Genomic DNA, 15,345 nt, shown 5'->3' on the forward strand with positions numbered 1-15,345 from the left:
TTAGAGGAGCATTTAAGAACAATGACTATATGAACAGGTACTCACAAACAGTTCAAACACTTCTGAAAAAAATTATCTTACCAACATTGAAACAAAAGGTTAAAAAAGAAAAAAAACATCTCTCAAATGCATAATTACAAATGGACTGAGTAATGGGGTCAATTTCGAGTTTGCAGATACAGGTACCACACTAGAAATCTTCATTGTAAGAAAAAAAAGCATACATAACGGTAAAGCACTGTATGACTGTAACTCTATGCTACATTTCAGCATTTGCACATTGTCTGATGTTGAATGACAACATTCATGCAAAAGTGTTATGACAATATGAAGCAATGACAATATTTTCAAGTTTTCCTTAAAGGGATACTCCACTTTTTTTGGAAATAAGCTCATTTTACAACTCCCCCAGAGTTAAACAGTCATTTTGGTATCCATTCAGCTGATCTCCGGGTCTGGGTGTCCCACTTTTAGCATAGCTTAGCATAATGAATTGAACCAGACAAGACCATTAGCATCTCTCTCAAAAAAGTGAACAAAGAGTTTCGTAATAATCAAGAAACTTTGCTGCAGTACCATGAGTCCAGCAGGCGTAATGATATGACGCAGCGCATGCCGCCTGATAATAGGCTACCAAGCTGGGGACTATTTTCAGGCGCTGCGTCATATCATTATGCCTGCTGGACTCATGGTACAGCAGCAAAGTTTCTTGATTATTACGCAGGAATGAGAGTATAGTTCCTAGCCATATCAGCCTAGAAAATCGCAACTTTACATTTTCCGTCGGTCTTAGTACACGATGTAACTACAGAAGAGTCAAGTTTTAAATAGGAAAAATATCGAAACTCTTTGTTAATTTTTTTGAGAGAGATGCTAATGGTCCTGTCCGGTTCAATTCATTATGCTAAGCTATGCTAAAAGTGGGACCCCCAGACCCGGAGATCGGCTGAATGGATTCGAAAACGGTAAAACTCAACTGTTTAACTCTGGGGGAGTTGTAAAATGAGCCTATTTCCAAAAAAAAGTGGAGTATCCCTTTAAAGGGATAGTTCACCCCAAAATGAAAATTCACCCTCATATCGTGCCACACCTGTACATACCAGAATATATTTTAAGAAATGTTTTTTTTTTCCCATAAAATACAAACATTCTTCAAAAATATCTTCTTTTGTGTTTTTCACAGAAGAAATAAAATCATACCGGTTTGGATCAACATGAGGGTGAGTAAATGATCATTTTTTTCCTGAACCATCCCTTTAAACCATGTTGTATTTAAAATAGAAATTTCTTTTTAGTACCATGACTCCATGCTCTTCTCTTGGAGATGCAACTTTCAACTCCACTTGAATCATTTGGTCAAAATCCTCAGGCAATAAACCTAAGGCAATTCACTGACAAACATCAACTAGCAGCTATGTGAAGGCTGTGGACATGCGATTTGTCAAAATGCTCCGCAAAATAGGATCCATCAGCAAAAGCTGGACCATACAAGACCTTTCCAACTACACTCTAGATTAATTTAAAGGAGTTGAAGTCATTTCCAAGTACATTTAAAAAGACAGAATAGACAGAATTGTGGATTCTGAAGTGAAGGCTGGTAGAAAAACACAGTCAAAATGAGCCAATGGGCTATGGACCATTTCCAGTCAGATGAGTAGAAACTAAAGAAGAAAGGATGAGCAGGAGTTTAGAGAGCGATCTTATAGATTCACTCTCTCAAACAAGTCAAGGCCTCCAGACAAGAGAAGTACGGCGGTGACAAAGTTCAGGACGATTTGTGTTCCAGCATGTAGTAACGGTACATGATGCCCACAAGCACAGCCGCTATGGCAGGAATCAACCAGGTGGTCAATGATCTGAGCAAAAGACAAACAATCGGTTAAAGAATAGAAAAACCCAAACATGAGCACTGTAGTTCATGCAGAACTGAATCGGACTTCTTACCTGGACTCCTTGGAAGTTGTGATGTAGACCTCCTAGAACAGAAACGTGATAAAGCGAGGAAACATTAACAAAACGCAACTTATACGTGACAGTCGATATGTTTTTTGCATTGCTCACAATGGTTCACAAAGAGTTCTTGGAGTTGTTTTTACCTTTTTTGATTCTTTCTTTCGATCATCCTAAAACAGGAAAGTAAGCTTTATTAAAGTTGCAATCTTTTAATGATTAATTGTATCACTCTACTCATATTTGCAGATGTGTTTTGTCCATAGAAATTAGGGCTGGACCCGAATACTCGAATATTCGTTCGGTGGGGTGGTATTCGATTTGAAAATTTGACATTCGAATATTGTTTTGTTTTTTTTGTTTTTTTTTGCACACCTGGGATCCCCCGCAAAACGGTTCACATTCGCGTTTGAATAAGGCCGGCGACACACTGGCTGCGTGGCATGTCCGTTTTTTCGGCTCCCATGTTAACAGGTTGGAGTTTGTACACTGCCTAGACACGCGTCTCAGGCGCAGCTCGAGCCACACGGAAAACGCGTGCATGCTAGAAATAGAACCGACGCCTAAGTGTTCCAGCAATGGGAGTGTTCTCTGGCTAGAACGCAGAACAGCGGAGTTTGTATGGACAGAAGTGCATGCCTGAGCTTGTGTTTTGGGTTAAGCTGCGTTGCTTTGACATTGTGGAAAATAGAATAATAGAAACAAAATGTATTAGCCTTTTTACCCGTTATTATCAATCTAAATTAATCTCGTTTTTAATTTAACTTAATTTAGTTTTTCTTTATTTAAATTTCGTTTTTTCTTTATTTAAATTTCGCTTTTCTTTATTTAAATTTCGTTTTTTCTTTATTTAAATTTCGTTTTTTCTTTATTTAAATTTCGTTTATCTTTATTTAAATTTACCCTTTACTGTGTCAGTAATTTGTTAGTCAGAAAAATATAAAAAAATATTAGACTACCTTAAAAGTATTGCTTAAGTTAACAGACCTGTGTGTGCGTTTTATATCACTAGTGCAGTGTCCGTTAGGATAAGCCCTGCCCGCGTGAGGCGCGCCGCTTCCCGCTCGCGCTGTTCTGTAGTTTACTAAAAGTTGATTAATTCTGAATGTGTTGCGTCTCACGTGTCCATCTATATTGCACCAAATGCGACACTGAACTCCCTGTGAAGTCGATTGGATGAACGGTTCTCGAAATAATCAAAATGCAAACGGACATACAGACACATAGAGATTCCTGCCTTTATTAGAGAGAAGGATATGTTCAACCCCCTCTCTCCGAAGCTTCGAATATTCTATGTTCATTACGACCGAAGCTTCGAAGCTCAAAAAACGGTATTCGGACCAGCCCTAATAGAAATGCATTATAATAGCACTACCATATGGAGCTCCCCGATGTAATACTGCTGGAGCATCTCTCTGGCATCTGTGGAATGACCCACATCCTCGAAGCTTTCTGTCGCATCTGAACCTGCTTGCTCCAGCAGGACCTCTTCACCTCCTGGATGCTATGGAAGAAAAGGAGAAAGAAAAGTTTATCTCCTCTGAACACAGGCACTCTTCATTGATCAACTATTCTGCACATCCCATGAATCCAGACACATCTGTTGCACAAAATGTAACCTCTGATCTCATTTTACAATTTCTGATTTTGACGTTACACAATGGTGAGAAAGTGTAGCATCCAAGCAACTGGCGTCAAATTTCTTTGCAAGCCTTTTGTAAAAAAAAAAAAAAAAAAAGCATTACATGTTAACTGCAAGGTTAAAAACCAGGAACCAACTAAATTTAGTCACTATGAAATCAAAATAGACAATTATTGTTTTTTTTTTAATAAATTTTGCTTCGTAATCTTTAATCAGAGTAACTTCCCCTCCCTCTTGCAGCGACATCTCTTCTCTTCTCTGATGACGTGTTTACTGACGTGACTGCGTGGCAACCTGTCACTCACATGAGTTTGACCAATAGCAAACCACAACCATCCAAATTAATTCCCCATGGACAAAATCAAGTCCCGCTCGACATTTTGTCATGTTCGAGAAACCGTTTCACTCAGATATATACATCACAATAGGGAAGAAAAGACTTTCAGAACTTCTGTTTTATGCCGCCTTCAGTAAAATATTTCAGTTCCTGTTTTTTTTCTAAAGTTCGGTCCTGTTAACGGTTCTGCCACAACACCGAACTAAATACTTTTTAGATGGATCAAAAACAAAGGGCAAGTACACCAATTGCCCGATGGCCCGCATGAATGATGCTCGGGACAGTTGACGGAATCGGGCCTTGTCAAGTCTTGTCAATGTAAACATTAGTGGTCGACATTTGGCATTTTTGAAATATCAGCATCGGGCCGATGTGTTGGAAGCGGGACTTTTATTTTGACGGCGCTCCGGACTTTTATTTGACGGGCGGCGCTGAGAACACCAGCGCCAGAAGAGAATGGCAACGGCAGCTCCTCAGATCACACAGAGCTCACTCATATTCTCCGTCTTCATTAATTTACGATCTCTGTCTGTCATATCTAATACTTTGTCAGACAGAACTGGTAAACAAAGAAAGTAAATGGTAACTTATGCGAAGTAAGTAAAGTAAAGCGTTTGCTTTTATATTATTTATAACAGAAAAGGCAAACAATCAGGCTAAAATACTTTCTCATTTGCCGTCAACATTCAGCAAATGCGCATCTACGTCATTTAAACAAATATCTGAATATCTAATAAACATTTAATTTCACAAACCTTGCAGATTTAATCAAATCCAGCTGTGATATCTTGTGAAGTGTGAAGTGAGTGAATGCGAACAGAAGATCAGCTTCAGGAGACGCGATCGAAAAACTTTAAATCCTTCATTTTAAAATATGCTGATATATAACCAGCTGCCAACTGTGTCATATTCATATCTGTGATATATCCAGTTGCCAACTGTGTCATATTCATATCGTTTTCACTGTGCTGTATGTAAAATTACCTTGTCTTTATTTGAAAAAATGATTACCAGCACGAAATTACCAGATTACTGAGTGCAATGTTACAGTGTTTACCTTTTTTTTATTCACATATTCATATATTTCTAAACAATTACTTTGTGAAAAATACTGTAATAGGATTGCAAATTTAAGAAGTTGCCATCTAAAGTATAAAAGCATGTTTATTTAAAAAAAAAAAATTATAATTTATTTATAATTTATTAAATATTGATTTAAATAAATATATATAAAAATATCGGCTTTATATGGGCCATCGGCCATCAAAAAACCAATATCGGTCGACCATTAGTAAACATTCAAGCGATTTTTAACCATTCAGATTAAAGCACAAGGCAATGTGAAAGAAAACTCAATTCAATAACAAAACTTGAATTGACAAGACTTAAAAATACATCCAAATGATAAACTTTCTCTTTGGCGTCTTCTTGCGCTTGAACGAAATAAAAACACAAAAAGGTATGTCCAAAAGCAAGTATTCACATAAAAACTTTCGGTTTATGTCTTAACTGAACGTAAACGTATGAGACAAAACGCATGTGTAACAGTATTTTGGATCTGTGCATTCTGTCTTAAAGTGACAAAGTTAATCAATCACAAAAGACAAAGAGAAAATCACTCACTGATCTTGACTTAACATTTTTTCCAGCTTTAACATGGATTAATCTATATTTACTGAAATACTGTTAGATTTCCCTGAAAAACACTGTTTATTTCATTTGTATCTTTGTTCTGTTGTATCTATTTGAGCTGTTGCTTGTCATTTGTTTATATTACTTAAAGGCACAATATGTATTTTTTTTGCTTTAAAAATATAAAAAATCACTATATCTATGTTATATATTTTTTAAAGTTGTGTATTTACATTATCCCGACAGTTCCAATTAACTTCTAAATCCAGAGAAATTAATATTTTAATTCGAAGACACGGACCGTGTCTTTATTTCCGTTTTGTCGCAGTCAATGGTGTCATATCCGCGTTGTCCCTGGTTTCCGCTCGTGCTGCCATGGTAACCAGAGCCCTCTGATAGTAACCAAGACGACAGATGTGGACCACTGTAGTTCGCAATGTCTATCTGCACGCTTTTGTTGTTTCGTTCAAACATTATGGACCACGGCAAGCAGACTTTGGATAAAAAAGGAGAACTAAAACGAGAATAAATATCAGCGCGGTGTTTTCGAGATGCCGAGAGCTCCCATAGACAGTATACAAACGAGAGCTCCACGTCCGAGACTTCGACCGCTCCTACATGTACTTTATTAAACAGGTGAGCACATTTACATAAAACTAATCAATGTTATATAGTTCAACAATGATAAAATGTCAGAATATGATCTGTATGTTATTCTAATGTTGATCTAGCTTAACGTTACTGCTAACGTTAGTCTCATACAGACAAACTAACACATAAGTTACATTTCAACACATTCAAATGCAGTTTAGTGTGATAGTGTAATGTTAGACCAAGTGAAACAGCGCTGCGTTACCTCACAAGTTTAATTTGTCTAATAAACTGACCTGTGAGTTGTAATTCTGCACTCGCGTGTAGTTCGGTAGAATGAAATGTCCATATTCCTTTTATATCCGCGGGACTCGCGTCGCGTGTGGAGCTGATAGCTGTCTCTTAGCAATCCCGAACTGCTTCATATCATAGTCATGACAAAAACATTGATGTATTCAGTCATCCATAAACATTATTAGATCGGTCGGCTTGACGTTGACGACAAGATCCATAATTCTTAGCAATTGTTGCGTCATCAAACTACGCCTTTGTTATAGTAAATAGGTTGAAAATGGCATGAAACTGAAGTTGCGATAGTCCTCTCTTCCCTATTGAGACATATCTGAGTGAAACGGTTTCTCAAGCAAGAAAACAAAATGTAGGATGGGACTTGATTTTCCATGGGGAATTGATTGGATGGTTGTGGTTTGCTATTGGTCGATCTCATGTGAGAGACAGGTTGTCCCGCCCTGAGACGTAAACGTAGTCAATGAACTTACATACTGACTGTTTTTTCATATTACAACTTATTTTATAATCTATGCATTATATAACAAATGAATGTAGTATGACATCACTTTTTATTTTATTTTTTTGTATTATTGAACAAATGGAGTAACCGTATGGACTGCTTTTATGCTGACTAAAAAATTGTGTGAACACACCGTTCTGATTTTTTATCTAATCGGCTGTAAACTGATTAGATATAAAGTAAATGCAATATGAATTCTTCTTTCTTTTAAATATTACTTTTCATGTTCAAGAAATGACAGTGGCTGTAGCATTTATATTTGAATTAAATGTTGTTTGGACAATATTAAACAAGGATTTGATCAAGTGTAAGACCACCAGGCCATTGATGCCCTATGCAGGCATATGTGCATAAGATGATTGTTCATACTGTTTTTTCTATAAAACCACGATTACTTGCTTCCGATGATGTGTTTTAACCCAATTGTTAATTTATGTGTATTTTAAGTCATTTTAAAGGCTTAGGTCTTTGCTTGGGTCTATTTTTATTTCCACAAAAAAAAATCGGATTGCTCGATTAATCGTCAAGATAATCGACTGATTACCAAAATAATCGTTAGTTACAGCCCTATTTCACAAGATTTGCTCGTTTTCACACGCTTCTTGTAAGCAACACAGTAGTGTCATACTAAAATTAAAAGAAATGTATGTTGTCTAAAACTCCAAAACGTGACAGGATTTGAAGGAAAATAAATGTGTCAGAGATTAACAGCACATTGCTGGAATCGTTCATTTCTCTGTAACTGTGACAAGTTCAACGTGACTGGGCTTGCCAGTAGCTAGGCTATGTGGCTAATACCCAATCATGCGAAGCCTTCATTGAATTTTGCTTTTTTTTTTTTTTTTTTTAAGTAAAAATTGAAAAAAAAAAAAAAAAATTATAAACAGTGTTAGCTACTAGTTTAATCCTTCAGAGTGTTGTTTATTGCACTGAATCTAGTATGCTAACACTGATCGGGCCACACAAACTTTGATTATCTTGACACTTGACAGCAGCTTAACGTTATGTTTCGAGTCTAGAGACATTTCAGCGTAAATTAGTAAGAGTAGCTCGTGTAAAACATACATATGTGATAGAAAAGTCAAGTAAAACCATGCAGGGTTTAGTGTTGTGTGGTTGCACAGTGTGAGCTGTTGTGTGGGAGGACATGATGATGAAACTCCAACCGCCTTACCTCCTCCATGAAACTTGTGATATCGTAAACTTTATCGTGGATGATGAGCCATGTGTCTTTGATCATGTTATGGGCTTGAACCTCTTCGACTGTGTAGTATTTCACACCGCTCTCCTCCGATGTGCCTGTATTTTCATCCTTTATGATCTGATTCTCTCTATTCACTGAGCTCTCAGTTTCTTCCCCCATCTTCACTCTGTCTCTGTCGCTTCTCTGCTGGAGTTCAGTGGAAACCAGTGCGCAGGTTTTACTTGTAATCTTTTTTGCTGAAGCTGTTTTTTTTATTTATTTATTTTTATTACACGCAACCTGTCCTAGTTCTAGTCCAGCCGGCACACCATTTCACCAGCACTAACGACAAATGAGTGACTGAATCCATTCGCTTCAACCAAACCAGCCAATCAGCGCTCAGTTCACTCAGCACACGGCCAGTGACGAATACAATAGCAGCCAATCAGAATCATGAGCAGAGCATCGCGAGACCGTGAAACGTACAACACGCATGTTTAACCTATGTGTTTTACGCACAATGGTGTCACGTTACACAACCCCAAAAGTCCTCAATGCTGAAAAGTCCTAAACACCTTTTTGGTTGTGTGTACCGTGTATATTGTGTGATTGGATTGTGTTTATCATCAATTTTCTATTTAGAAGTGTAAAAAAAAACATACAATATGGTTTATGTAAAAGCAAAGGTTTTTTTTGTTGTTTTTTTTAACGTGGGCTACACTTTAAAAGATGATAAATAATAAAATAACTTTAATACACAACCACTGTAAAGCTGCCTGTTTTTTTCCACACAAAAAATCCTGACTGAAATGTTTTATGACACAACAGGTGTTAAAATCACAGACTGATTGAAACATATTCGTCTGTGGTGTGGTTACTGATACCAAAGTCCCTTATATCTCTTTGTTGATGCATATCTTCACAAGAATGAATAATCATCATGGACTTTGAATGGGTGAATGACATGGTTTTAATAGGCTATTTAAAGGAATAGTTCCCCCAAAAATAAAAAGATTATCATAATTTACTCACCCTGATGTTGTTCCAAACCTTTATGAGTTTCTTTCTTCTGTCAAACACAAAAGAAGATATTTTAAAGAATGTTGGTAACCAAACAGTTGCTGGTCCCCATTGACTATAGTATTTTGTTTCCCCATATGGAAGTCAATGGGTGTCGTGTGTGGTTATATACCAGCATTCATGATTTTCATGTTTGGGTGAACTATCCCTTTAAGAAAGATTTAAAAAATTCAAGATCTGTGAAATACATAGCCCGTTTTTGTACTTTAGTTTGTAATGTTAATTTTAAGGAGTAAAAAGATTTAGATTTTTGACTTGTAAATGTAATTAAGTCATAATTAGCATATTCAAGTACCGTAATTTAAAAACACCCCAAAATAAATTGGTACGTAATGAAGTACAATTAATCTGAAGGGTAATTATCAGCTATACACGTTATAATAATTAAAGGTTTCAGGTTTGCCATCTCAAAATAAATATAACTGCTGCTATTGTTTTTTAGCCTTGTAGCAAGTGGGTATATAAAAGGGTTTTTCCCCCCCCTGAAACCACCACTCAACAATATCTTCACTATATGAATTTGCAAATGACTTTTGCAGAGTGCTGGAGTGCAACCTCACTCATTTGCATATCTAATCAGCTAGTGATGAGTGCCATGTGTACTCTACTGATATCTGTTAAGGGAAAACAGATGAAACGTAATTGGTCTCATCTGTGAAATGGCTCATTAAGAAAGCTCATGTAAGCCCATATATTTAGGCCAACGCTGAATCTGTGCACGTTCACATTTTCACAAATTGGACTTACAGCATCTATGGTGAAGTTGTGCTAATACCAGGTGAGAGAACTCTGCAAATTATCTTTTGGGAAACAATTTTGGTTAAGTTTAGTAGACATTAGTATCTTAAGAGATCTTTAAGTGCACTGATCAAAGTTTTACACTTTTAGTTTTAAGTTAGTGTACTTTGACTCCATAATAGCCCTCCAAAAATGCCACTGTTAAATACAGTTGAGTCACAGTGACTGGCTGAATTTGAAATACTACATTTGCCATGGAAATGCACTGTAAAATGACTAACTTTTAAAAGTAAGAGACTATACAAATCCTATGGTAAACCTGTTAGTAAATAGGCAAGTTTATTTATGCTATACATTGAAAAACTATAGTAATGGGACTTTGTCATGCAACTTTTTTATTTTTACAGTGAAAAACAAGTTTGCACTCCCAGCGTTGACCGCTTTCATAAAGTTATTTTAAACGTACATAGGGTTTTGTTACATCTTAATGTTTATTGAATTATTTTGGTGTCAAAAATAGTTTGTATGACACTGTGCATAGTGTTTACCTCGGCTTCTGGAAAAGTTAATTGTGATCATGTTCATTTCTTTACCACCTGTTATTTTTGGTAATATTTTATAAAGGTGAAATTTCTTGTAATTTGCCATTCTGAATTGAGCCTTCTCTTTGGAGTTGTTAAATCACCAGTTCTGCTCATTCATGCAGGAGCAAAATGCCAAGATGTGCTGCTCGGAGACACAGCGTCCCAGGTTGAGCCTGCTTTGGCTTGGTTTGGAACTAATTTCATTGGCGGAGCAGAAAACGTAAGTAGAAATTGAAGTTTAAGTTACTCCACTTTGTTTACTTGACTGTTGTATAAAGTGACCTCCGTCACAGTTGTCTACACTGGGACCCTGCAGTTTATGCAAGTGAAATTTCCAATGACAATTTGTTTTGTGGGCGCATGCATCCTAAATTGGTGTCGTTTGTGTACTTAGTTGACTCTTTTGAGGGATGATCTTCTCTCTGACACCGGCACGAAGCTTGAGCTGCTTCACTTCTGGAAAGACATCCAGGCCATTATTGAAGCTAAGGTGTTTTAAATGAGCCCCAGACTGGACCACCTCAAGCCTTCCCTGAACCAGCCACACCGGTTACCAACCATCACGGCTAGGACACGGCTTCTGTTATCACGGTTTTGACATGGACACAATTTTCTTCTCTTTAAATGGGCTACTGCAAGCATTGTATCAGATGGTAAAATTGTGTCCCACACTTGCTTACTCTGTGTCCTCCCCCTTTTAAAACTTTCTTTTTGAGTATTGACTTAATTTGTTTGTTTTGGTGTTCGGTTTCTCTCCAGTGTGCATTTTCTTGTGGTTGTTTCCATATCTTTCTCTCTCAGAGATGCAGAAACAACGACTCTTTCATAATGTGAACACTTGTTGGGTTTGACTTCAGTATGGATTTGATTTGCTATCTCACTCGGACTACAAGAGTGAAGTTTTGGGTTGTCACGGTGGGGTAATATCTGTTCTAAGTGAACTCTTACTGTAGTTTTTACATGTTCACATCACCTACATGTCACAGATGCTGTCACTGATGCTGTCACTATTGCTTTTATTTGTATTTTAACTTGATGTAACCTGGTTTCCTTAATGGAGTTCACTTAAAGTTAATACAAAGAAAGATTGCCGTTTCTTTGTATTAATTTTAAGGACCTGACAATTAAGGCAACCAGGTTACTTAACATTTAAGTTAAACCAACAAATCATTTTAACATTTGCACCTGTTCAGTCCTTTCCCTCCAACCACCTTTATCACTTTTCACAGTCCAGTACATCCCAGATTTGTTTGTTACACTTAAGTCACTTCACATAATAAAAATAACAAATGATGATGTGAATTTTCACATTAGTTTTTATATTTTTAAATCACCTGTCACAGATACTGTTGCTTTTAATTGTTCACTGTGTGTACAGTTGTTTCCACACTGAGGACATGTGAAAGACCCATCTGCAGTGGGTTCTGGTCATGAGATCAAAGTTTACCCTTATTTTTCACGTTCTCTGTCACTGAGTGATTCATGAGTGTGTTCCAAGGAGAGCATGCCTTAATCCTTCAGTGTACTTTGACTTGTATCACTGTAATGGCTTTTAGATTTCAACAGATGATTTGTTGGTTTAACTTGATGTAACCTGGTTTCCTTAATTGAGTTAACTTAAGAGTTAATACAAGGAAAGATTGCTCTTTCTTTGTATTAATTTAAGGACCTGAAAATTAAGGCAACCAGGTTACTTAACATTTTAAGAAACCAACAAATCCTTTTTTAACTTTGCACCTGTTTAGTCCTTTCCTCAACCAACCACCTTTATCACTTTTCACAGTCCAGTGTGTCCCAGTTTTTTTTTGTGTGTTTGTAACATTGTCACTTCACAGAATAATAAAAAAAGAAATTACAAATGGTTTCAAGTTGTCTATTATAGCTGCTTTAAATTCTGCCCCTTGTCTTTCTCCACCCCTCACGTTGCACAATGATTTGATGTCTGTACTTACTAGTTCCAGCCTTTTCTAAAAGCAGTACACTTTTAAAGCTATGAAATGGGGTTTGCGATTGATGCCATAGATCCATTTTGGGTTTCCAAAAAAGCTTTTAGTGGTTAACTTTGTCTAAGTTTAAACATTTAGCCAGTAAAGGATTCATTAAGTGTTCTTAATGGAACTGTTAATTGCAATAAACAATCTTTATTTAAGAGGGTATAGCTTTTTGAGGAACTGGCTGTCATGTTGAGTATTTGCTTAAAATCTAAACCCCAATAAACTAAAGAACTTTGTGTTCCACTGTGTAGTGGCCTTGCCAAGCCACCTTGGCTGACCTTATAAGTAAAGGGGTTTTGTGCATTAATTCTTTAAAGCAAATTAAATGTATACTTGGGACCTTGGACAAAGTGTACTAATTAATTCTGGTTAACAATTACACCAATCTGAGACCTAACCAAACACAATACATAAGGTGACATCCAGTTCTTCTGGTACATAACTTTCGGTTTTTTTTAGTCGCTTTGTTTTTAATTCATGTGGGTGAAATTAATTCATCTTCAGATGCGCATTAAACATCAAATTTGTTCTGATTGGCTGTGGTTTTGATGTCATGCAGCGTTTTTTACTTGTATTGTGAACAGACCATCTGGCACTGCATTGAATTGGTTAGGCTTTGCCTAATATTACATGGGGAGTCCTAAAATGTGATCCCATACAATGGGGTTTGTACAACAGGAGACCTTCCTTGTCTAAAAATCTAGTCTTGAAAGTATTAAAATTGGCCACAAGGTGGCAATAAATGCATTTAGTATATGCATCGTTACACTCTTCCTCATGGGAACAAACACAAACAGACGTGTTGTACACCACCAGTCTGCTCAGACAAGTATGTTTAAGATATAATAGATCTACCTAACTCTTTTGCTTAAATGGCAGCATCACATGAATACACAAGTTTGTCAATCCTGATGATCATGTTGTCCAGCATGATTTGACCATCATCCAAAGAGCATCTTGCAGTGGTTCTCAGGCTTTTTAACTCCAAGGCCAACTTCTTATTTGTAATATATATTAAACACTCTTTGTGAGCACTAACCCAGCGGCCTCTGTGCTTTATGGCAACACACAACCGTTTGTCCTTCATTCCAGTAAATATTTGCATGTCTTTCTCTGGCAGAAGGACGGTGGGCAAAACCTAGTAAAACCTAATGATACGTACATAATCTGCATAATGGCACATACAGACAAAAACAATTGAGTTGGAGCCAAGCTGACAATGGAGTATCAGAAAAGAAGAAAGGTGGTCCCGGTCTTCAATGACCCTGTTTATTTCCATCCGAGAATTATTATTATTTATTTATTTTTAGGAAATGAGCGTTTGGGATCTCTGATTAGCGTTACTAAACAGCTGGTAATGTTTACACAGGAAATTGGATGGTGATCTTCACTTTCTGTTCCCCCTTGTACCATATGGAGTGATGCATTATGATAATTCAAGAGATGAATCACAAGTCAATGCCTCTATGAATTTTATCAAGATGCATAAAAATCCATTCTGTTATGATGCCGCCACGGATGTGGTTGCATGTTCATTAGAGTGCTATCTCGTAGTAAAAACCTGTGAATCTTTATCTGAATTAGACAATAAGTCATTGTACACCCTATGCCATGTCCAGGTCTTTAACGCTTTATCCTCTCCTTTTCTACCATCATCTGTTCCTTATGGTCAATGGCAGCAGAGTGTGCAAAGATAAGATGTGAGATGTTTAGAGGTTTTATTGAACTCCGTACAAACTGTGAAATCTCACCTCGAAATGTGGCGTGACTCGATATGTCACCACAGCAACAGATCGTCGTCTCCACAGCCTGACGGGTCAGAGAACATCATAGGAACACAGGCCTGAAAAAAACACCCAAGGTCAAAGCTCACTGCAGAGGCGTGACAGCATTGATAATTAAATCCACCCACGGTCTTTAATACAGCATCTTTTGTAGCAGCGAGCTGGATAGTGCTATTAAACGCATCTTTCTTTTCTAGACTGTCAAGGTTTTGTTCGTTCTGTCGTGATGGAATAGTGCTGTTGAATCCGACAGACCTCAGCAGATCAATGATGCATGGAGGTACAAGAATAAAAAAAACCTTGTGAAATTCTCAGCGAGTTATATGGAAGATGCCACAAAAGTTAAAACAACACTAAATGTTGTTGCTAAGAGCCTAAAACATCTCCGGTTCTTAATCTTTCTCAAGCCCACCATGTTTCTGGTACTTCTGCTTTAAAGAAAAAGCAACTCATTTTCAAACTTTTTTATTTACAGAAACTAGAAGTGGCAATAGAAATAAATTTAATGAAATAGTTAAATATTTATACAAATATTCCATATAGCAACATTTATAATTAGAAGAAGAAAAAAAATACATAAATACAGAAGCAGTTTCAATAAAATAATCAGTCATTCGTAAATAATTAGTCATTTGTGATTACAGAGGTTTTTTAAAAATTATTTTTAAGCTCACATATTGCAATTTCTACCCAATAATAAAATATTTTAGAGCTTGACAACAACTGTCAATGATAAGTGTGTATTTTTTTTTTATAGAAATGTCCATGACTTTTTAAAGATTTTACTCATTTCCATGACTTTTCCAAGGAATTTTAGGAATGTGGGAACCCTGGTTATTAAATGACAGGAGTAAATGACAGGAATTGATGGAATTAATTAAAATAAGAAATATGACATCAGCTTACATCTTGTGTTTAAGCTTATTTTATAGTATATTTTGTCTTTTTTAAAATCATTTTAAGCTGTCTTGAGACCCCTTAGTGGGCCTGACCCCCTGGTTGAGAACCACAGGTCACTC

At 36.7% G+C, this 15,345-nt stretch overlaps 1 protein-coding gene and 1 long non-coding RNA gene across 2 annotated transcripts; one reads left to right on the forward strand and one right to left on the reverse strand.

Moving 5' to 3' along the window:
* Positions 1-1,131: 1,131 nt before the first annotated feature.
* Positions 1,132-8,536, reverse strand: cyb5b (cytochrome b5 type B). Its single transcript, XM_084110165.1, has 5 exons — positions 8,138-8,536; positions 3,326-3,454; positions 2,097-2,123; positions 1,945-1,976; positions 1,132-1,856 (listed from the first exon to the last, which is right to left on the reverse strand). Exons 1-5 carry the CDS (start codon positions 8,324-8,326, stop codon positions 1,766-1,768), a joined length of 468 nt encoding a protein of 155 aa, XP_083966291.1. The 5' UTR covers positions 8,327-8,536; the 3' UTR covers positions 1,132-1,765.
* A 1,315-nt stretch (positions 8,537-9,851) lies between these two features.
* LOC311080290 lies at positions 9,852-12,383 on the forward strand. Its single transcript, XR_014605548.1, has 3 exons — positions 9,852-10,004; positions 10,671-10,768; positions 10,943-12,383. It is a non-coding gene; the product is annotated as an uncharacterized lncRNA (long non-coding RNA).
* Positions 12,384-15,345: the final 2,962 nt, after the last annotated feature.

The sequence above is a fragment of the Abramis brama genome (assembly GCF_963993115.1).
Source record: "Abramis brama genome assembly, chromosome: 3".
In the NCBI taxonomy this organism is placed as follows: domain Eukaryota; kingdom Metazoa; phylum Chordata; class Actinopteri; order Cypriniformes; family Leuciscidae; genus Abramis; species Abramis brama.

Excerpts from the sequence above, each read along its gene's own strand:
- cyb5b (XM_084110165.1), bottom strand. The coding sequence starts at position 8,326 with ATGGGGGAAGAAACTGAGAGCTCAGTGAATAGAGAGAATCAGATCATA. Across the intron at positions 1,977-2,096 it reads GAAAGAAAGAATCAAAAAAG|GAGGTCTACATCACAACTTC; the intron begins GTAAAAACAACT and ends TTTCTGTTCTAG. Across the intron at positions 1,857-1,944 it reads ACAACTTCCAAGGAGTCCAG|ATCATTGACCACCTGGTTGA; the intron begins GTAAGAAGTCCG and ends TCTTTTGCTCAG.